The sequence below is a fragment of the Spermophilus citellus genome (genome assembly GCF_964194105.1).
Source record: "Spermophilus citellus genome assembly, chromosome: 9".
Lineage (NCBI taxonomy): Eukaryota > Metazoa > Chordata > Mammalia > Rodentia > Sciuridae > Spermophilus > Spermophilus citellus.
The window spans coordinates 84,588,905-84,612,741 of NC_138191.1; the positions used below are offsets into that span (position 1 = coordinate 84,588,905).

General features: G+C 35.0%; 1 protein-coding gene across 6 annotated transcripts in view; it reads right to left on the reverse strand.

Moving 5' to 3' along the window:
- Positions 1-5,844: 5,844 nt before the first annotated feature.
- Positions 5,845-23,837, reverse strand: part of SGIP1 (SH3GL interacting endocytic adaptor 1) — a 204,894-nt gene continuing 186,901 nt past the window's right edge. For 4 of the 6 annotated variants that reach the window (XM_081305075.1, XM_081305074.1, XM_081305072.1 and 1 more), the window contains 6 exons: positions 19,098-19,253; positions 16,544-16,676; positions 12,234-12,436; positions 11,136-11,200; positions 10,257-10,421; positions 5,847-8,804 (listed from right to left, as the gene is read on the reverse strand). In XM_081305075.1, the coding sequence (XP_081161201.1) occupies positions 8,782-8,804; positions 10,257-10,421; positions 11,136-11,200; positions 12,234-12,436; positions 16,544-16,676; positions 19,098-19,253 (745 nt within the window). In that variant the 3' untranslated portion in view covers positions 5,847-8,781. Of the gene's footprint in view, positions 8,805-10,256; positions 10,422-11,135; positions 11,201-12,233; positions 12,437-16,543; positions 16,677-19,097; positions 19,254-23,837 lie in introns of all 6 variants that reach the window. The other 2 variants (XM_081305077.1, XM_081305076.1) reach the window with 2 other exon arrangements.

Genomic DNA, 23,837 nt, shown 5'->3' on the forward strand with positions numbered 1-23,837 from the left:
AACTCTTCCTAGCCTAATAAGGTTAAGAAACTTTGGAATGGAGGCTGCTATAACTAATAAGCCCTGTTTCCCCTTCAGTAACCACCCCCTTCTCCAAGAACATTAGTCCTCCCCAACAAAAAAGAAAACAAAAAACCCTGTATGTAAACATTCCCCCACCCCCCATTGGAGGAAGAGATAAAATAAAGTCCCTAGGCTCCTAATCCAGTGCACAGGCTCCTGAAGAGTGTTCACTGTAGCCAGCATTAGTTGATGATAATAACTCACATTAGGATTACAATAAAGCACAGTTAACATAGTGTTGGAAGGAGAGCATTGAAGTTTTCTGGCTCATCCCAATCCCCATTCACAGGAAAATAGCACCAGTAAAGCATTGCTTATTGAATATTTACCCTGGATTAATTATGAACTGCTAAGTGACTGATAGATAAAACAAAATAAATTAAATGAAATCATTTAATCTGTTCAACAACCCTATGATTTTGGAGCCATATTGTTCTATTTTTTTAAGGTAAGGCAATGGAGAATTACTTAGTAACATGCTCTGGTCTACAGTTAAACCATAGAACTGGGATTTGTCTGATTCTAAAGCCCTTGACTTTTGCCAGACCCTTGGCCCATCATCCCCACCACAAACATGCAATGAAATGTCCCAGACATGCACATAAATTTTTAAGAAGCTGGCAATAAAAGAGGTTCACAACTCAATTTATTTTAATTTTTTTCCAGAAAAAAAATCACATTTCAATAACAACTTACTCACAGGTAGAATTTAACTTTATTCTGAAATGGGAACCTTATTTGCAGTAATGTGTCATGACAAATAGTTGCATATTCAAGATTTTGTGAAATGAGTGATAGGGCAAGTTAGGAAGGAAAAACATTTATAAAAATCAGTATTTACAAAAAAGTGATATCCACACTTTTTCTAACTTATAAGGCAAGTAAAGTTAAGATGGTCTCACGATTATCTCCAACAAGTCAACACTTTGTGTTCATCCCCAGCGCTCAATAAAAGCTCTGCTCAGCTCTGCAGGCAGCAAGCATCTGCAGCTTTGCTGGTCTCCTCTGAGATCTGCAGAGAGGCAACAGACCTTCATCATAGCCTGAGCCGGAAGGGTGTCAGAATAAAGTATGCCCTGTATACGTGGGCATGGAGCAAAACAAGGTGAGGCAACCACATTTTGACTAAATTTAAAATGTATTTTGAGTATTTTAATCCATAATTCTGATTATAAATATTTTATGCCCAAGGCATTTTGTGAAATGATATACTCAGCACAAGATTGTAAGGAAATTCAGTATCTTTTTGCTTCATAGATGATGAACTCTAAATAATATCTATCACCAAATCAATGCACATACAGACACCATTGTTCTTAATTAACTAAATTGCATTTTACCTGTAGACCACAGCAAAATTTCTCTTGAGTTCCTTTTCTAGTTTCTTATTGTACAAGTTAAAAAAAAATCAATGTCTTACATTGTGTCTCTTAGTAGGAATGTAAATGAAAATTTGACCATTTCATTCATACAGATCTCTTCCTATCCAAGTGAAAAACAAACAAAAAGACTTCTTAACTAAAATACAGTAGTGTTCAAAGAGCCAGAGCTGTAAATTACTGCTTGACTATAGTGGAACTCTGCTCATAGATGGATCAGCATAATATCATACTAACACTTGGCTTTTCAGGGAAAAATCTTTAGTGGCAATTTCCCAATTCCCTTAGACTTAGAGAAAGAGAGAAGGAGGGAAAAGGTGGGGAGGGAAGGAAGGGGAGGAGAAAAGAGATGGGGGTGCGGAGAATATAAATGAATGAATGAATCAGAAGCCAATCCCTTTCTTCTCTTTCATGCATATTCACATAACAAAGTAAGAAATAAATACTGACCTGCAAAATCAACACAGCTTTAAGATTTTTCATCCTAACAACTCATAAAGAAAAGAAAAAAATTAAAATCTTTCTTTGCATCTTGGGACAGTGATCCTTGTAATAGTCATTTGGTGTATTATTTAAAATGGCTTAAAATGGTAACACATACATGAATAACATTAAGCATTTGCTTTGCCATAAAAATGTCAATAATATATAATAATAAATAATAATAATATAAAACTGAATAAGGAGAAATTAACATTTGCACGATACACTCATTCAGTGGAACATTTTGGAATTATAGATGGCTTATGCACAAACTCTGAATGGATTAAAAATTGATCTATATTTGGAGAAATGTAAAGTAATTCAGCTTTACTGTTTTTCTATTTGTAAACAGACAATTTACCCAGGAATTTTATAAAGGAACATTATCCATTATACACACACACACACACACACACACACACACACACACACATATGTGTATATATATAGATAGATATTGATTTGCAAAAAATAAGCAAAATAAACAATAACTGTGAAATGCTCATTAAAAGAATGTGGAGTCCTACAAAAATCTATGCTAAATAGTGCATTGTTCTTAGCTTTAACTAAAATGTTTTTCATACAATTGTTAATAAGCTTATGTAAAATACTGTCAACATTTACCTATCATGATTTGGTTTCTTAAAGCTGTTTGCTAAAATATGACTGTAGATTGCTCACAAGCATTAATTTCACTCTGCCAAGAATTTGGAAGATCTTTAACAATTGGGGGCCTGATGTGCTGTTCATAGATGCAGGTCTTAAAGACAACATTTAAAACAAAACAAAACAAAATATGTTTCATTGTTTTGTTTACAAATATTTTAGGTGAGAAAGTTACATTCACTAAGAGATACTAATGAAAAGAGATAGCATGAAATGGAAGAATTCCCTTAAAGTTAAAACAAAATCCTAGAAGCATCTTTTCAAAAATTTCCTGGCTATATTATTTGCTGTTATTGGAATATGTATGAGTATTAAAAGAAAACTTTTCTAAAGTTTTCCAAGGTATGCTTAGAAATAATGTCTTACTGATCCAATAACTTTCTTGAGTTTCGTTAAAACACAATATTTATTGTCAAAAATCCAAGCAGTGAGGACTATGGTATAGGACCACTCATTTTTGGATCACAATGAATATTGCCCAAACTTGTGGACCTGAATGTGGATTGGAAAATACCAGTGTGTGGATTAATATAGTCCAAATATATACTTTACATCTTTTCTCTAAAACATTAAGGGATACTTAAAAATATATTTCAGAGTCAAAACATCTTTTCTTGCAACCTTAAAGATGTATTCAGGAGAGGCCAATGAACTACTGCCCTAAAGATAGAAGAAGGAGATCAGAAATACTATAAATCAAAGGAAAAATAACTTCAAGAATTAAAGTTAGAGAATAAATTATTATACCACTGGCAAAGGGCGACAGAGGACTTTTTTCTTATAGAAATACCCTTTAGATTAGAAATTACATACTAAACCTGAGGACGAAACAAATAGTCTCACAATAGTCAACTTGATAGACCTTAAAATCTGATATCCCTTCAAGAAGGAGACTAAAGTTTCAACAGGACATTTAAAATGCAGCTGTAGTCAGTGGCGGCACATGTCTAAAATCCCAGTGGCTCTGGAGGCTGAGGCAGGAGGATCTTGAGTTCAAAGCCAATTGAGCAAAAATGAGGCGCTAAGCAACTCAGTGAGACCCTATATCTAAATAAAATACAAAATAGGGCTGGATATGTGGCTCAGTGGTCCAGTGCCTCTGAGTTCAAAATCCCTGATACCAAAAAAAAAAAAAAAAAAAAAAAAAAAAAAAAAAAAAAAAAAATTGGCACAAAAGAAAGGAAGGTGTTTGTTGGTTTCTTTTGATATCTGGAGATTTAAGCAACGTACTCCTATCTCATTTTTTCCTCTGTATATTCCATGGACAAAAAGTAATGAAAAAGTAACCATGGTTAATCCATGAGTAAGAAAGTGGTATTTCTATACTGTTTGATAAATAAAATAAAATAAAATTTAAAAAAACCAAAAAGCCCCATTTGACTAATTGTTTTGACTTATTGTATTAATTTCATGGAAACATGATACTTACATTAATTTTAAAGTGATTTTTAGAGCCTGCCTCGATTTTGATATTATTAAAAATCTGGTTTTATTTTTTAAAAAGTTGCTAATATAAAAATCATGTGACAAAATGAATATATTTAGACTAAATGGGATTTGGCTTAAATGTATACTCTTCTGGGGAGAAAAAAGCAGAAACAGAGATGTGTGCCCACATTCCCCTTCTTGGTAGGTATCTGCATATTTTACTGTATCACCAACTTTAATTGAGAAACTGATTATTTTGAAAAATTCAAAAATAAAAATGATTGGTACAACTCTTTTAGAATAAGGCTAATTCATGCCTGAGACACTGGGTTCAATTCTCACCACCAAATATAAATAAATGAAAAGTTTAGTTTAGTTGTCAAATGGACCAAGAAAAAAAAACATTAAAAAAAGCTATAAAATAAAGAAGGCCAACTCACAAGATAGAGGTCTGGGTGTCCCTTGCAAGGAAGGAGACATTTATTAGAACTTGGTATTGGGAATGAGTGACAATGTATGATCCTCCTACTATCTCAAGTCTTTTAAGACAATGAAGACAAGGACAGAGAATTGAAAATAAGAGAATGCATTTCAAGCTACTTTGAGAAGGTAATAGCATAACAGAAGGACTCCAAAAAAGAAAGGTAAGAATTTTTCTAGGAAAATAATTATAAAACTATCTTTTTTTCTAAGACTGAAGGAAGTTAAGTTGACTGAATGAAAAATAAACTCACTAGAAAAATGATATTCAATTTAGAATTTAATGCTTATATTAATATATAAATTCTGATATAATGCCAGAACTGAAAAAGATTTTGAAGAACGACTAGAGCAATGATTCTGAAATTTTGAGTGCTTACCAAAATACATATTCCTAAATTCCATCCTTGGAGATTTATTAATTCAATAAAAACTTGGGGTTATAGTGATGACTAAGACCATATCATTGTTCTCTTATGTGAAGATACAAGTGGTCCATATACCATACTTTGAGAAACACTGATTTTTTTCAACAATTTTGTTATTGAATTATCCTTATTTCAAGGCTAGTTTTTCATATTGTCTTTTACTTTGGCATTCAAATGGAGTGTGTGTAATAAAATAAAATCGGAGATTCCCCCCACCCACCCAAGGACAAATTAGAAGAGCTCAAGGTGGCTCCTGTGCCCTCAAAGTAATTGGGTATTCTAGTTGTAGTACCACTTGGGTGAGTTAGTTCATCTATCTAAGCCTTAATGACATCATTGGTAAAACAGGAATTAAAAGGAGTACTTAAACAATTTTTGGATTTTTATAAGAAATAAAGGAGCTTATATCTGTCACTGGTACACAGCAAGCACTCAAGTATATATTCACTTTCACAGTGTACTGATTACCATGAATGTACAAGTTTCCTTATAACGCCTTAAAAGTGGTTTATCTGAATAAAGTGGAATTGTGGAACTTCAGAGTCAGAAGATACTTTACACCTCATCTGTCTGTTGTTATGGTATTTAAGTTAAGCTGCTGGAGAAGATGCTTTGAGATGTTTTGCCTAACAGAATTCCATGTAAATTTTATTAGAAAGAAGTCCTGCTATGAAGAAAAGCCTGAAAACCACAGCAGTCCCAGCCTCTCATTTTAAAGAAGAGAACTGAATAGTATAGAGACTTATCTAAGGTCACGCAGCAGGAGTAATGGTAGAACTAATGTACTCATCATCTTCTTTGAAAAGAAGATTTTAAAATGGAAATTTGTGTAATCATAGGTCAAACATTTTTCAGATTGAGATTGAGTAAAAAAAAAATACAAAGCTCAGAAAGAACATCTGTCATTGACTTTCTGAGGATTCTGTGTATTCACTCAAAATCATATGAAATGTGGGCATTCTTTCCTTAGAGGTGAATATATTCCCAAATACCATACAATGAATTTTCATTTGATTGTAGATGAAGTGAGTAGAGCTTTAAAATGTAGTATTTAATTCTTAGTAATTATACATTCCAATTATGATAAAATTCAGACTAATTATTAATAAGAATTTATTTTTAAAAATTTCATAAAAATATGGGATTTATTTGAAGAGAAAGACATACTTTTCATCTTGCCAAAATAAAGCAGTACCATTTATATTTTCTATCTTGTTAGAGCAGAGGCTTTTTGAATCAGAATGTTCAGGAAACAGTGTTCAGGTTAACTAGAACTTTTTTTAAATTTTTTTAAATTTTAACCCCTTATACTGCAAATCATCTTAGGATGTACTAGTCTACTTTGTTCTGACCTAGGAACTGATCATGTATCTGACTTGATATGTCTTTGATAACTGAGACTTTTGCATTGTTTAGGATCTTTTTTTTTTTAAGAACATGAATTCTTATTCTACAGTACTGTGAAAATATAGGCTTAACCTATAATTTAAAAACAACAACAACAACAAAAAAAACCACCAAAATCTAAATCCCTGATACAAGCTTATTGTGTTATTATTTGACCTATTTTCTGAAGGGGGAAGGAATACATTCTTATTGAGGTTCTGGTTATTTAATATTTAACAATTTTGAAATCAATGACTTCCATTTGGTTTCATGAAGGCCAAATATGGGGTCATAGGATTTCTTCATAGTTTCAGATTTAGTTCCTGGAAACATTTGAACAACGTTAGAGACTACCGAAATCTATATTTTTAATTACATTTTTTACAATATCAACAAAATTATTCTTTGGAAAAAAATTGTGTTTAATTACTAATTCAGTCTAAATCTATATAAAATAAAATATAAAGAGAAAAACATGAGAACCAGTAATATTTACACATTTTTAATATGCTTTGTGTTAATATTCAATGTTTTTTCATGAACTGATTATTTAAAAACCACGTTTTTATTTTCTTACTATGTGTAATTCTCAATTTTCTGTTGTGTGCTGTCCATTGATTTTAGTGTTCTGAATTTTCCCATGTTTTGGGGATTTAAAAGTTTGCATTTTTCAAATTTGATTTCAAAATCAGATTGAATATTTTTACTTAAAATGAGTATATTAATTAGTTTGTTCAAAAAAGCTTCAATACTACAGGACTTTGGGGAACCAACTGACAGCTTGTTTGAATAGTCAGAATTCTTTTAAGGTAAAACAGGTCATTCTAAACATTCTCTTGGTAGCAAGCATTGATTGAAGAGTACAAATATTAATTTAAAAATTTCCACTATAAACAATTACCAGTCACAATCTCATTTTAAAAGTAAGACCTAAAAAATTTAATTTCATTCTAAAATTTAAAGGGGCCAAAGACTCTTTGTCAAATTTGAGTGAATATAAATTGAAATTTAGCAGTTAATGGCAAATAGAACAATTAATTTCAGTTATTTAATAGTATAACCCAGAATAGGACTTAGTTTATGTTTAAAGTAAGTTTTATGACTTAACGACAGAATAACATTTTCAGATCTTAATGGGGGAAGATTTTTATGATTGGGACTATTGAAGGAGTTGTCTTTGACTCCCCACATCTTGGGGCCAGACTGAGAAATTGCAATTTTTATGGTACCTTGGGGCAATGAGATGACTTAGATGACTCTTTTTTTGATTCCCCGATAAGAGCAAAGATTGACAGATTTATACAATGAATATTAATCATCCCAAAGGAAATTTATTGTACAATGATGTGAACAGAATTTCATTTATAAAGCTTATTTGTTCTTTCCCAAATGATAAAAATGATAACAATTAAAATTCTCCTTCTGGATCTAAACAGGGAACTAAAAATTATTTTCTGAGATTCTTATTCTCAGTGTTTTGATTCCTGTGGGTAAAGAGGAAGACACAAGGTGTCATTCCCCCAGGCTGGATGAGAGAGACCCTCTGTTCAGAGGAATTGTGCAAACGTTGTTAACCAGTTCAACTATGGAAAGTCTTAAATATTAAAGTCACAATTTTGGTTTTAGTCTGACTGGTTATTCAGCAATCTCCACATTTGCTAAACTGCAGAGAGAGGGGGAAGTAGTTAAGATTTTGACATCTTCTTTACTCTTGATTATAATTTAATATACTTAAACTTTAAATATGAATTGCTTTCCCTTTTTACACAAGTTATAAAAATAAGAGGTCCTGTTTATAGTTTGCATTTTTATGAAATTTGCAGTTTGAAAAAAAAGCTCTTTAAAAAGTGGTAATTAATGCTTTTCTTTGAATATGCTGTAACCTTAGAATTTTTTTTTCTGAAATAGTTTCTGAATTTAACCCACTAAACATTTGAAGATAGACTTTTTATTTAGCACTAGAGTAAAACATACTAAGGACTGAAGAAAAGAAAGTTTCTTTTTTTCTTCTCGTTCCATTTAAGTTTCTTTATATGTGGCACCCCCTTTATGACAGCTATCAATATTATATTTAAATTTTATATATTGACAAAATGCAATCTACCTCTGTAAGCATTGTGCCATTCAACAGTACTACAATTGAATTTACATACCACAGTTTAAATTACATCCATTTCAGGAATGGTAAAATGCTAAAACTCAAGTGTCTAACTGCCTTACTGGAATGAGAATACAATTTACAAATACAATAATTACATTTGAAAACCATTAACAATATTACACCTAGAAGTAAATACTGTAGGATTGGTCATCATGGTGTGGTGTAAGGGAAATCACTGCTGAAAGCCATCGACTTTCCAGCTGATAGATCCCAAGTGCAGACATTGGTTTGCTTTCATCAAACCAGAATTAAAACCTGATTCTCATACAACAGTTCTCCCTTATATGAATCCTTGCATAAGATTTTATTAGTTATCTGCCAAGTATTTTCCTGCAAAACAAAACAAAAGAACATATCAATAGGTTATCTGCTATTTTGATACTGTGATTATTATATAGGTAACATTTCTATTCCTTTTGCCCTATCCCTTGGAGCCAAATATTGCATACTTTACGTTGCAACAATAATACAAACTACATAAAGGTTTTTGTTTGCTTGTTTGTTTGTTTGGTACCAGGGATTGAACTCAAGGACACTTAACCACTGAGCCACATCCCCAGCCCTTTTTTGGATTTTATTTAGAGACAGGGTCTCACTGAGTTGCTGAGGACCTCACTAAGGTGCTGAGGCTGGCTTTGAACTCATAATCCTCCTGCCTCAGCCTCCTATGCCGTTGGGATTACATGCATGCACCATGGTGCCTGGCCCACTATGTAAAAGTTTTTAAACTTTCAATTTTCTACATCAGCTAGTTGACTTTTAACACTTCCATTTTTTGCAGAGGTTTGAGTTTTGCTCAGAATAGGTGGTGGTGTGTGGGGTTTTCCTCTGCATGTGAGAATCCAACTTATTTTAGGAAGGGTGCTCATACAGTTCATTTTCCAACTTGGTTTATTTTTGAGAGTGAAAGAGATATAATTAACAATCATGCCAACATAGCAGTTTGGCAGGCATGAAAGACAGGACTTGGGGCTGAGATAAAGCTGAGTGGTAGAGTACTTGTCTAGCATGCGTGAAGCCTTGGGTTCAATTGTCAGCACCACAAAAACAAAACAAAACAAACAAAAACAAAAACAAAAAAACCCCCAAAATCATACCAAACCAGGATTCATCCTGGAAAATTATACTTGACAAATATAATCACCTTGTATTGGGAGCCCCACCCCCTGCCCTATTTACAAAAACAAAATGAAAAAACCTAGCCTTTGTGCAAAACAAAACCTGTCTCGTGGTCATGTTCATTTCATGGGTAAATGGTTCCGATCTCTGATTTATATTCTTTAAAGTTGTTATTAAAGTGAAAATAGATTCTTCTACTTCTCAGCTAAGCTTGCCACATCTAAACTCTATGAAGTCCTATTGGAACTAAAATTTTACAAGAAGTCCAATACTCCCTTGCCTTAGGTATGTCAAAAATTTTGTGTTCTTTTTCCTTTTTAAAAAACGTTTTCAGAAGGTGATAAATTCAAAGACAAACAGCATTTATCTTATTTGCCAATATAACAAAAGTAGGCTTTACTCCATTGACCTCGATACACACATGTGCATAGTGGATGACTCATCAGCCAACATAAGAAACAGAGCTAGCATAAGTAGCCTTCCTGATTTCTGATTTCCAGGTCATTGTTCCATTTGTATTTCATTCAACTATTGGTTTGTTTTGATTTCTAATGGGGAGTGAGAAGAAGGAAAATGGGGAGAAAACTATGACCTATTCCTCCTTAATGAAGAGTAGCAAAAGCAACCTTATTTTTGCAAATAGAATTTGAGATACCAACTTACCTGCTGCAAACCTTTTCTTGATGAGTGAAAATCGGTACCCTGCTCCAACAAGTTCAATGTCACAGCCAGAAAGAGTGCTCCCTTCACTTGTGAATTGTACAACCAGTGGGGAAGGTTTGCTTGGGCCTTCAGACAGCTGAAATCTTGCTAACAAGGAACCCACCCCTTTAAAAAAAAAGGAATATTATAAGAAAATAGGCAACACAACATTCTGGATATAATTTTGGAAATTAGAAAGTTAAAATACAACATTGGACTTACTTGGAAATAGTATAAGTTTTAATGACAAAATTGTGATGAATGAAATGTGTCATTGAATAGTATGAATACTTCTATTTGCACATTGGTGGAAATGTATTCATCAAAATGGTGCTTCAAAATTTGGAGGCATGCTGCATGGAAGGCCATGTGTTTTCATAACTCTGAATAATATCAGAGGAGAGTGAAAAATATTTACTTTAGGAGTATGGATCTACTAGAGGACAGGAACATGCCTCCATACAAGCTCTTTCCTGAAAGGATGGTCTGTGAGTTGAGGTCTTGATAGGAAGGGGAAGAGGAAGAGTACTGGAAGGATTGTTTGTTTTTATTGATTGAAATAACTAAATGAAAAAATGGTGTTAAATATTCTGCTTGTTTTTTAGTGCCACATGTATTTTGGTTCAATAATTGTCATTTTTTAAACATTTATTCTTTAGTTGTAGGTGGACACAATACCTTTATTACATTTTTATGTGGCGCTGGAGATCGAACTCAGTGCCTCACGCATGCTAGGTGAGTGCTTTTCCTCTGAGCCACAACCCCAGCTCCATAATTAGTATTTATCTACAAGTTATTTCAGCTTTATGAACTAAATAAAAGAAGCCTTGATTTCATTACCTCCATTTTCTGACTTCTGAGAGATATCAGGAATCTTCCACAATATTCTTTGTTGTTCAGCATTCCTAAAAATAAAATAGAAAAAAAAGATCTTTCTATATGTAAATTTCAGTTTAAGGAACGCCATGTTTTTTCAAGATAGTATTTTTTAAAAGAATGTTGAAAAGTTTGGCTATAATTTAAAAAATTATCCCTATGTACCTATTCACACATACATTTCTCTCTGATTCTAACTTGCTACAACATGGTGAGGTAGACATTTAGAGGATTATTAAAGTTTAGAAAAAAGTTTTGAGCACATCTGTTGAAAGCATAAAAAGTATTAGCTAATTAATTCAGAACATTTAAATTGCAACTGTCATCTGGCTGGCATCATTTAAAAAAATTATACTTTTTGTTTTTGACGGTAATAGGGAAAAACTAGAATGTTCTTTCTAGGACAAGTCCTTTATCATAGACGCTTCTGGCACTCGGTATCTATTCAGTTTCTACCTTCACCACCATGCCTTTTTATGTAGTTCAGAGGCTAGAAGAGGTGCACTGTGTTTCCCAGATGCTCTTGCAATAAGAGTCTGGGATGCAAATTTGCTCCCACCAGTTACAGGCTCAGTTTGAGACCTGGAAGGAGAGGGAGGCAGAGGCCCTTTTCTTGCTGCCTTCACTATTTCCCTCTGGCCAGCTACCCAACTGAGATGTGGAGTTCTTCTAACACAGGGGTGCAGTCTGGTCTCTAGTATCACAGGTGTTGAGAGGCAGGAACTTCCTGATCTTTGCATCAGAGTTACAGGAGTGGGTTCTTGAGTTTAGTGATTCCACTGGTAGTCTCCTGATTTTTTCCTTCCCACAGCTATGGCAAACACAGCCAGTCCCCTGGTGGGCCAGTTCTTACAATGTTTGGGAAACATTCTTGGAGGTACAGCCTAAGCCTGTTCCTTTAGCATTTCCACCATCATGGAAGCATTGAAATCCCTGTGCTAAATCATTATTGCTTAAAATAATGTTTCCTGCTCTGAACCCTCCAACGTTGGCCTACTGTGATCTGCTACAGGAAACACAAAGGCCAAGGAGTCTGCAACCAAGGGATGAACAGTTTCTTACCAGACTGCAGGTGGAAGCACGGCCTGGAGCTTGGTCACGCCTCCGTCTATGGGGACCAGGAACTGCACATTGTTCAGGGCCACGGCTGTGGTCATCGCATCCGTGTTGTATTTGTAATCTATGCGCAGGTCTGTGCTCGCAGGCTCACATCGCCAGTTCACTGCCAGGTTCAGAGGTGTGGACTGAATGCCCTGGGCAGATACCTTTCCAGACAACAGGAGAGGGAACATTTAAGGTTCAAACATTAATGTGAAACTAAACCAGAAGCTCTGATTATCTTCCAAAAGAATGGTTTTAGGTATCAAAATGTCATAATGTTGTTTGTGTGGCTCACAAAGGAGCACTCAGTGAAAAGCACTATAAAGGCTGCTATGTGAGAGAGAGCTGGGTACTTCAGGCAAACTGTTCCAGATTAGAAATATAAAGTCAATTGCTTAAATCTCTAGGGCACTTTAGAATTTACAGTGCATTTCCTTCTGATTAGGTATTGCACACTGGTTAGGAGCTGAGGCCACAAAGGCCACAAAACTAGACAGTCCTGGTGTGAATTCAGATTCTGCTACTTAGAAGCTTGGACATAATCTTGCTGAGCCTCAGTTATTTCCTTGTATGCCTAATGGGAATTATGATAATAATATTTTCCCACAGGGCTGTCAGGAAGATTGAAGGAGATGAAACAGCACAGGTCCAGCACAGAGCAAGGAATTAATATTTTAATAAATGTTTCCTATTAATATTCTCACCATATTTGCTCTTCACAACAAACTGTGAGATAGACAAAAAAGGGTTATTATTACTCCTTTGTGATTTTCCAGAGGAAAGACTTGACCTCTGGTCCTCTAACTCAAAGAACTACTTTCTGGTTTGAATCAACCATGAGTTAGTTAGACCAAAACAAAGTCAGATTTGAAAGAATCAACGGCATTTTGTCTTCTCTAAAGACTAATATAATTTCGAATTCTGGGTCCACAGTGAAAAATTCAGTGTTATCACTATTTGATTATGATTGTGAATAGATCTCTTGGAGATTCTCCTCTGCTAGGTTTGTGTACACTGTAGGGACCGCATGGGGGATGTCTTTGAGCTTGGATTTTTATTCAGGGAATATGGGTTTTGTTGCTTTTGAAGAATATACGCAACTCACTGGAAATGTCAGCACATATGAACGCCCTGGGGAAGGGTCCTCAGGGTGGGTTGGCTCACAAGCAGGGGTGGTTGTTGTAGACAGTCCAGAAATGGGTTCTTTTTTAAAAAACATAGTAGTGCATTTTAATTATTTGGAATAACAGGCTCTACTGTGACATATTCGTATGTGCACATGACATACTTTGATCGCATCCACTTTACCATTATTCTCCCTTACCCTCCCTCTCCTCCTCTCCTCCTCGGATCTTCCTTTATAAGATGACAGATATGAATTTTGATGAAAATTTTAACCAGACAGCCACTATAATAGTTTTTAAACTTAAAATACTGTTAGCAGTATAATCCTTCCTACCAATAAACTTTTTTTGGGAAATCTGTTATCTAAAGTAGATCAAAAGCCGGGCAGCACCTTCCTCCCCATGCTTTTTCTGCACTCTCTCCTTCTCTACCACCCTCAGTAGTAGCTCTGAACTCCGTAAGGGCTCCTCTACCCAGGGAGGAGCTTTTTGCATAGGTGAAGATGCATTTTTGATTGTCCCAATTTCTGGGGTATGTTATTGGTGGCCACAGACTAAACATGCTGTGATTTGAGGGCAGTCCCACAAAATGCTAGCAGTGTCCCCAACCCCATCTCCTTGCATTGTTGAAAAACAACAATACAACTGAATCACAGCAAAAAGTTCAGAGTACTTTGAAATATAGTAGGCTATGAGCTCCTTATAATAACCTATAAAATTTCTAGATGGGTATATTTTTACCCTTATTTTCAGCTGCAGAAAGGGTTCTGGGAAATTAAGTACCCAAGGTCAGGGGCCATTAAGAAACTTACTTAATTCCAGAATTTAATCTCTTGCCTACACTTTACATTTTACACAAAGCTCATATTGCAATAAGTGAATTATCTACTCTCTAGATTCAATCAATAACAAACATAGAGAATACAAATATTCCACAGGATTTAGAAGTTTAAAAATCTTTTAATCTGAATTGAAAAAGTAGATAGAGTGTTTGTAATTAGATTCATGAAGGGAAATAACTACAGTTTTCTTTTCACAGTTGGACAGGAGAACACACATTGTACCCTGAAATTTAGCCATTCAGGTAAAAATTAAATTTGGACTTTCCATTTCTTATTCCTTTTCATTTCTCTTACAAGCTCACAGCAGCCACCAGACATGCTTAAATATTTTGGAAAAAAGTTAAATAAAATACATTTTCTATTATTTTTTTTTACTTATAAAAGTAATGAGCTTATGCCATAGCATATGTTTGTTGGTACTATATAACCTATGATATTTAAAGCTTAAATGATATTGAAGTACCGCAGAAAAATAAATGGGTAAAAAGGAGACATAAAGGAAGGGCAGGAAATAAAATTTTAATTTAAAGTTTTGCATACTTTTCCAGGACTTTCACACTCTAAGTCAGTCTATTACCCAGGCTTGTTATTGCCAAATTCCTGGGAGATCTGTAATTCTATTTTAGCACTGTTAATTAACATCCCCCACAAATAGATTAAGTAATGATAGATATAGTATCTTGAGGAACCTAAACTTAGGGAACTTTCCAGTGCTATCTATTGATCAGATAATGAAGACCCTGTCTGCCTAAGGATTCAGAGATTGACCAGACCACCAGAAACCTCCTAGAAAATTCAGGACTAATATCATCCCGATATACCTTTCCATACTGACTTCTCACCAAGTTTCCTTTAGAAAGAGAGCCAGCCCGCCCCCACCCCGACCCCAGTGTGTTTCTGAATGGCCTGCATTCTCCCTTGAATGCATATCTACTTTCTGAAATAAACCTATCTATGCCGCTGACTGGTGGTGCTAACATTCTTTTCCAGCATGAAAGTCAAGGACCTTGCTGAGTTGAATTCCCCATCCCACTGGGAACTCCTCAGACCCTTCTTTAGAGACAACTCTGCTCCTGTGACAATACTATCCTCAGGCAAAAACTTTACGTTTGTTTGCATTTATGTAATACGCACCACCATATGGATATTCCACTTTCAAACAACATTTCAATTAAGTTTTTTTCCAAACTACAGAGTGCAGTAGAACCACTTGAGTAACTTATTAAAAAGTGCAGATACCTAGGTTGACACAAGTAAATACAAATATCCGACGGTGTCAGGGTGAAGGCACATATTATGTCTAAATGTCTGCACATACATTTTTTTTGGCATCAGTTCAGAGCCAGCATTGGTCTATGGATTCCCTGGTAACCACACCGTGCAGTCATTTTTGAGATGTACTGATTTCTATTAAAATGCAACTTTCCTCATACAAAGAAAAGTACTCTGAATATATTTACTCATCAAAATTATAATGCATTAAAAACAATATAGGAGAGGCTGAGAGTGTAACTCAGTGGAACGGCACTTGCTTAGCATGCTCAAGGTCCTGGGTTGGATCTCCAGTACAGGGAAACAAAAAATCAAGGAGGTCAAGTAACTGGGAATCAGGTGGACACTCAGACAGGTAATGTTGTTTCTAATAGACTTATTTACTAGATCAGTAATAATTTCAGGTAAGAGTAATCCTAGGCATGAAAAGAAAGCTCTCAGATACAATATTATATTTTATCAAACATTTTTGACATTGAGTTAATTCTTAAGCTTTATTAGAACGGTTTCATAGGAATATTGCACTATGAAAAAACCTAGTTAATTTACATGTAATCATTTAAAAGAGAGGCTTTAGAACACTAATGGTCTTAAAATTACAGTGATCTATTTTAATGATACTTACACTTTTAATATAATTTTTTGTTATCTTCATTTTGTCATGTTTATTTAACTTTTTAAGAGAATATTTCATTTATAAGTTTATTTTTATTTTTTTAGTCATACATGACAGCAGAATGTATTTTGACATATAATACATACATGAAATGTACATACATCAATTATATTGTCTATTATATTCTGCTGCCCTTCCTATCCTCCCTACTCCTCATTTATAAGTTTAAATAAAGATACACATGAATGTTATTGTCATTGGTCACAAAGTAGCTCTTTAAGGTGTCCATTTCCTTATATTGACAGCCTTCATATAATATTAAAAGAAATACTATTTTATTTATTTTTATTTAATATTAGGTACTTTAGAATGGAAGCTGTAATGTGAAAGACACCCTGGCCACATAAATATGCTTACCTGATATTTGAGCATGTCCACATTGTAATATGTAGCCTGGGGTTTTTGTTCAGACACTTTCTTTAGGTGAGTCATCAGATTTGGCATGTTTACCCAGAATTCCTTGGTATTGGCATCATTTTGTGTATTATCACTATTTAATTGGGAAGAAAAATGATTAACTAGCAGCTTATAACAAATAGCATCTACACAAGCAGCATCACAGAAAATTGCCATCTGATTTCTGTATCCACCCTGGACATTATATTATTCACAGTTGTGTAGATTAAGTACAAATGTGGTTCTGAACAGTATCATGTTAACAGATTGAAATCCACAGCAAGGAAATATTGTGCTCTAATTCTCAGTGAGTACCCAGTAACATTAACTAGTCACCAATCATGGTTAATCATGATTGCTATAAACCATGATTTTTATGGTTGCTTTAAAGAGTGAATTATAATCCGATCTTAATAGTTCATCTCAGTTTTGCCTAAATTTGTCAGTTAATGCAATTAAAAAGCCGAACATGTTTATTTGCTTTGAATTCACCTGACCCATAGCTTTTAGAAATTATCCAGTTAAAGAATTGGCCAGAGGAAAACATGGTCTTTATTACTAACCAAGGACAAAAGGGTGACACTAAAATTCCCATGCTACCTTTTCAACATTCAAGACTTCATCCAAGAGTATATAAACCATAAAGACATCCTTTCCCCTCCCACTCCTCTGACCTATCTAGAGTTCATCTATTTCTTCCACGCTCCCTCTCCCTACCCCACTATGAATCAGCCTCCTTATATCAGAGAAAACAGTCGGCATTTGTTTTTGGGGGATTGGCTAATTTCACTTAGCATTATCTTCTCTAACTCCTTCCATTTACCTGCAAATGCCATGATTTTATTCTCTTTTATTGCAGAGTAATATTCCATTGTGTATATATGCCACATTTTTTATCCGTTTATCTATTAAGGGGCATTTAGATTAGTTCCACAGTTTAGCTATTGTGAATTGTGCTGCTATAAATATTATCTCCTCGATCTATACCCAAAGGACTTAAAATCATGCTAGTTTTAAAAACAAATGCATCTGCTCAGTTTAAAAATAAGCTAAGCCATATATTCATGATTACTTCCTCAAAGAACCTGCTTTAATAAATATTCCAGAAAGCTTTGCCAATTAAATGCCTACAGAGACACAGAACTCCTCAATGCTTAAGAAATCATGAGAATTCTTCAGTCTCATATTTGGGTTGACAATTTTTCCTGAACATTCTTTGAAGGCAAACCCTTCTCCTAAGATAAAAGTAGAAGTCACAGGGATTGCAAACCTAAATGCTTCCAGGTTGCTAACCTCAATGACATCTTTTAGTAAAGATAAATGAGAAAATTGGCTGGATCTAAGATGATAGATGCCCAAAGGCTTATACTGCAGTGAAAACAGCTTGGTCACCATTGTCTTTTAAAAATTAGGGGTGGTGGTGATGGTGAAGCAGCAGTACAAAAACCAAATCGGCAATCACTGGCTAAAGAGTCACCCGTGCAGCCCTGCCATGAAAATGAAAGATTCAGGCTGATGTGGAACTCAGCCTGTCACCGATGGGCAGACCTGGCTGTAGCCAGAGAGATTCTCAGGGGAGAGAGGCCAGGCAAGGGTACACTTGGAGCTCAAAAGAAATAGTAACAAGTTTTGACTTTAGACAGATGCAATGTGAAGCCACCAGAGGGTTATGAGCAAAGATGGCCTGGGTCATGTTAGAAAACATCATTTGGCTATTTAAATACATTGTAGCCAGGCAAGATTGGATTCAGGAAGGGAGGCAGTTTGCAGTGGTCCAGGGAAATGATAGTGGCCACTTGCACCAAGGAGGTTACAGCAAATTAAAAATGTGGCCACTTTAGACAGAGATTTTTAAATAGAATATAAGGATTTAGTGAAGAGGAAGCTACCAAGAATGACTCCTTTGATCTCATCCACTGCAAATAAGTAACTTGATACAGTTTTATCATTTTAATATCATGAATATATGTATGTCTGTGTAGCTGTTCACATGCATAATAAAGACATAATTTCAGATTTAATAGTTAGAAAATGTGAAAAAGTATTTATACAAACACATTGGCTTGAACTTCTTTGATATCATACCTGTAAATATCCATCAAAACACTTACCATTATAATGAATTATGTTTAACAAGAAAATTTTTAAGTTCATGTGAAGAGTAGCTCATGGTTCAAATATTATTTAATTTTAAAAGATGCTGATACAACAAAGGAGTTCCCTATTATTGGGCTTATTATCCAATGAATAAATTGTCACTAACACATTGAATTATTTTCAATGACTCTTTTACAACTTTAGATAGCTGTTCATGAAAATACCCATATGCATATGCAGCTACACATACACACGGAATTATCCTTGGAAAACTTTGACAGCTGGTCAAAGTTCTGAATCTACAAGCATATTAGAGCAGTGGTAGTTAGCCACAGCGCTACTGCTAAGGTATATTTGTCATCTAAGTACAAAGTACTAAAGCACATATATCTAAAAATTTATGCAAAATCATATTTACCAGCAGAGAAGTTGGGGATTTGGCAGGACATGTTCTAACCTGCTGAAATTTATAACCCGAAAAGTCAGAGCAGCTGGGGATGGGTTGTTGGCAAAGTGTCTGGTGATGCCGGCAGGAAAGGACAATACCATTTCTCCAGTAATCTTAACGATACATCTGGTGTATCAAAACACATGAGAGAAGAGAGAGAGAGAGGAAATCCAGGTCAATACACTGTCAATCAAAACATCTAAGAAAAAGAAAAGATTTGGGTAAGTATATAAATAGAGATAAGTATATAAAATAAGTATATAAAAAGAGAGATGATAGGTGTGCTCTTAATTCCTCTCTCAGCTACTAAGTCATTTCTAATTTACATGAGAACTTGTTGCTTAAAACTTACTTTTAAAGAGTGAACTATAAGAATCAAAGTACAAAGTCTATAGGTTGTCCTCACAAATAAAATCATCTACTCTTGTGATTCTCACTTTGATTTCTGAATTTTTGGCAGCATGTTTCAAGATATTAAATTGCATCATATTGTCACATTTTACTGAGACTTTGAGTAATGGGGTTAGTACCTTGAGCATAGTCTTTTACATACTCATGAGGTAAAGTTCTTGCTTCCTATTTAATTAGTTCTTTATTCTATTAACTTGTCTATTTGGTCATAATTATAAAATGAGACCTAGAAATTAATGCAATAAAATGATTTTTATATGTTTATTTTATTTATATGTGATGCTGAGGATCAAACCTAGGGCCTCGCACATGCTAGGTGAGCGCTCTACTGCTGAGCTACAACCCCAACCCCCAATAAAATGATATTTTGGAATGAAAAATACACCTTTTTTGTTAAATGGGCTTTATGGAGGCACAATTAACATACAAGAAACTGTACTTACTTATAGCATAAAATTCTATTACATTGTATGGTGTGAAGTCACCATACAACCAAGATAACCATTTCTATCACCCTAAAACTTTCCTCCTGCCTTTTTTTTTTGTTCAACATTTTTTAGTTGTCGATGAACCTTTATTTTTTATTTATTTGTGAGAATCGAACCCAGTGCCTCACACATGCTAGTTAAGCGTGCTACCACTGAGCCACAACCCTGAGCCCCTCCTGCCTTTTAACTCCATTTTTATAATCTCTACCCCAAATTTCCACTCCTGATCCCTAGGCAATTGTTAATATGCTTTCTGTTACTACATTAGTTTGCAATTTCTAGAATTTTACATAACAGAATTACAAGGAATGTACTTTAGAGGTGTCAAAGTTCTTTCTATGAGAATTATTATTTTGATATTCATCCATGTAGTTGTGAGCATCAATAATTCATTTCTTCTTGTTGCTCTGAGGTACTTGTATATACTACTACAATGTTAAAAAGAATCCATTCGCCTGTTGAAAAAACACTCAGGTTCTTTCCAGTTTGGTCTGTTATTAAGGTGTGATAAATACGTATGTTAGTCCTTTGTATGGATACATGCTTACCTTTCTCTTGGTAAGAACATGAGTGGAATCACTGGAACACATGTAAGTGTATCTTTAACTTTTGAAGAAACTACCCAACTGTTTTCTAAAGTGGAAAAATAAGCTGTATGACAGCATTTTACTAGTTTCTTCTCTAGTCTGTGGCTTAGTTTTTCCTTTCTCCTAAGAGCACTTTAAAGGGCAAGTTTTCAGTTCATCAATTTATTTCTTATAGGTTATCTCTAATCCAGTTATACTTTTAGTGTCCTAAGTAGTCAAATTTTTTTTAACCTATAGAAGTTTTCTTTCTTTTTAGTTTTGCATGTACTTTGTGATCCATTTTTGGTTAACTTCTGTATACAGTGTGAAACATAGATCTGAGTTTATCTGTTTGTATGCAGCATCTATCTAATTGTATCAGCACATTTGTTCAGAAATGACTATCCTTTCTCCACTGAATTACTTTGGTGATTTTTTTGACGTTTGATTGTTCATGTTTGGGATGGTGTCTGGATCCACTGTTCTGTTTCATGGATCTATTTTGCCTATTTTAAAACCAATACCACCCTGTCTTGATTACTGTAGCTTTACAACAGTTCTGAAATCAAGTCATGGTAGTCACCAACTTCGTACTTTTTCAAATTTGTTTTGGGTATTGTATGTCCTTGCATTTCCATATGAAATTTAGAATCACTGTATTAATTTCAACATAAATAAACTTATTACCTTTCTCCTTTTTGCCAACAAACTCCATGTTAAGTCTTGTCAGTAGAGGGTGCTGGACAAAAAGCATGTTCAATTCCAGTGGGCTTGTTAGGCAGGTTCCTATAATGTACAGGGCTTTTCTAGGGCCAAACTCCTACAATGAATGTGGTGTCCCCTAGAGTGGGTTGTAATAGTAGTTCTGCCAGTGACCAGTACCATAAGCAGCTTTCCTATGGGCTCATGTAGTTCAAGTGACTGGGCTGCCCCAATGACCAGATTCTACAAAGCAGGAAGGGTTTCTGGCTCTGGGCTCTTGCCTTGTGTGTGCTGAATTTCAATCTTCTTCCCTCCTGGCTTCTGCAGTACATGGTGGCCAGCAGCACCACCTGCCATTAGTTTCCTTTGGCATCTTCTTAAGCCAATTTGGCAGTGGAGTGTCTCAGCAACACACCTCCCCGTGAACAGTTAGTCTGCAGGGCTCTGCCTATGCCATGCCCAATAACTTGAAGAAGTGAGCTGGCACAGCTCACCTCACCTTTCAGTGGGGACAGTCCTTCACCTGAGGTCTAGTGTTTGCAAATCTTTGTTTCATGCATTTTGCCCATATTTGAGCTATTCCAGGTGAGAGAGTAAATTGGTCTGATACTCTACCTTGGTCAGAAGCAAACATCTCAAAAAGTTTATTTTTCTTTGGAAAACAGGAAATACAGTTAGCTCTCAGCTTCTGCAGATTCCATGGAAAATTGTGTCTGTACTGAACAACTACAGACTTCTTTTTCTTGTCATTATTCCTAAACAGTACAGGATACTGCCATATATATATATATATATATATATATATATATATATATATATATATAATGTATATGATGTTAGACATTATAAATAATCTAGAGATGATTTAAAGTATGTATATAAGAGGATTGCATAGGTTATAGGCTAACATGGTACCATAAGGGAATTGAGCATCCGCAGATTTTGGTATCTGTGTGGGGGGGGGGTGTTCCTGAAACCTATTTCTCCCTCTACACATTGGGGGATGCCTGTATTTAAAACAAGAGACCTTCTTTAAGATTTCCCCATACATCTAGATAATTGACTCATATATCACTTCAGCTCCAAACTCAAGAATGAAATTTCTAGGTTAATAAATGAAAACTTTGCTCACATTTGAGAACAGAAGACTCAATTTTCACCCATAGTCACTTGATGTACTATGCAACTCTGTAATTGATGGGATACACCTAGCTCAGGTGAGATGGTACATTTTCACAATAGTGTGTGGGAAGAACTGCTACAGCTTTGTATGTGTAATGCTGGGTCTGGGTTAGAAGTAGGGCGAGGAAAGGTGAGTTTCCTCAAATTGCCAAGTATTTCTCCCTCACTCAGATGTTATCTATGAATTTGCACCGCTCTGAATAAGAATTCTGCTTTCTGGAAGTTTGCATTTCTGTCTCCCCTGGAGAATATTACTGATCTCCCAGATTGGGCATAAATTGCTGTCTTTCTCCTCTACTTTTTATATTCATTAACCTTGTTTGATTACTGGTGTTTAAGTGGTGCCTAAATTAGCTTCTCCTCAAGCTAATTCTACTCTTGATGTTTGTCAACACATGGAAATGTAGAATATTACGTTCTGGAAGACAACCACAGTTTTTCAGAGCACTTGTTAATTTACATGTCAGCACCTACCATCACTCAGTATATTGCGGTTAGCAGTAGTGGCCCTTGTGTTTTTTAATTGTTAGGGAGCCTTCTCAGTTTCTTTTCTAGGTTGTTGAAAAGGAAATCTAAGAAGTGTCTTGGTAGGGAATGAGTTTGTCTTTTGTAAGCAAGTTGGAGAGGAGAGGATGTGACGTTTATTAAGTAAAAAAAAATTACTCATTCCCTTGCCATGCAAGCTGTTATTATTATTATTATTTTGAGGAGGAGGAAATTAATAAAAAGAAAGAAAGAACAGTAAAACAGTTCCTGCCTCCCAAGGGCTTTCAGTGTTGGGTAACAGAGTAGTTTGCATAGTCCAGAATAAAAAGTACAGAGGCTACTCAGTTATATTTCTGCATCTCCATTGTCAGAGGCAGATCTTTGCTGATTTATTAATCCATCCAGTGTCTAACTGGATCTGAAATCTTTATATAAAATTCATTATTTTGAATATCCACTAAAGGAAAATAATTTTTTTTAAAGAGAGAGTGAGAGAGAGAGAGAGAGAGAGAGAGAGAGAGAGAGAGAGAGAGAGAATTTTTAATATTTATTTTTTAGTTCTCGGTGGACACAACATCTTTGTTGGTATGTGGTGCTGAGGATCGAACCCGGGCCGTACGCATGCCAGGCGAGCGCGCTACCACTTGAGCCACATCCCCAGCCCAGAAAATAATTTTTTTACCTTAATGATTGTTCCTATCAGGTGGCTACATTTAATGTGAGTTCGAATTACAGAAATTAAAAATGATGTGATATGGAAATATGAACAAACTCTTTATGTATAAAATGTCAAGTGGTGTGAATCCTCACAAATGAAATGTTAGTCAAGAATGGCAAAAATTTTAAAGTCAAGTGGTGAATGACTTATAAATTGG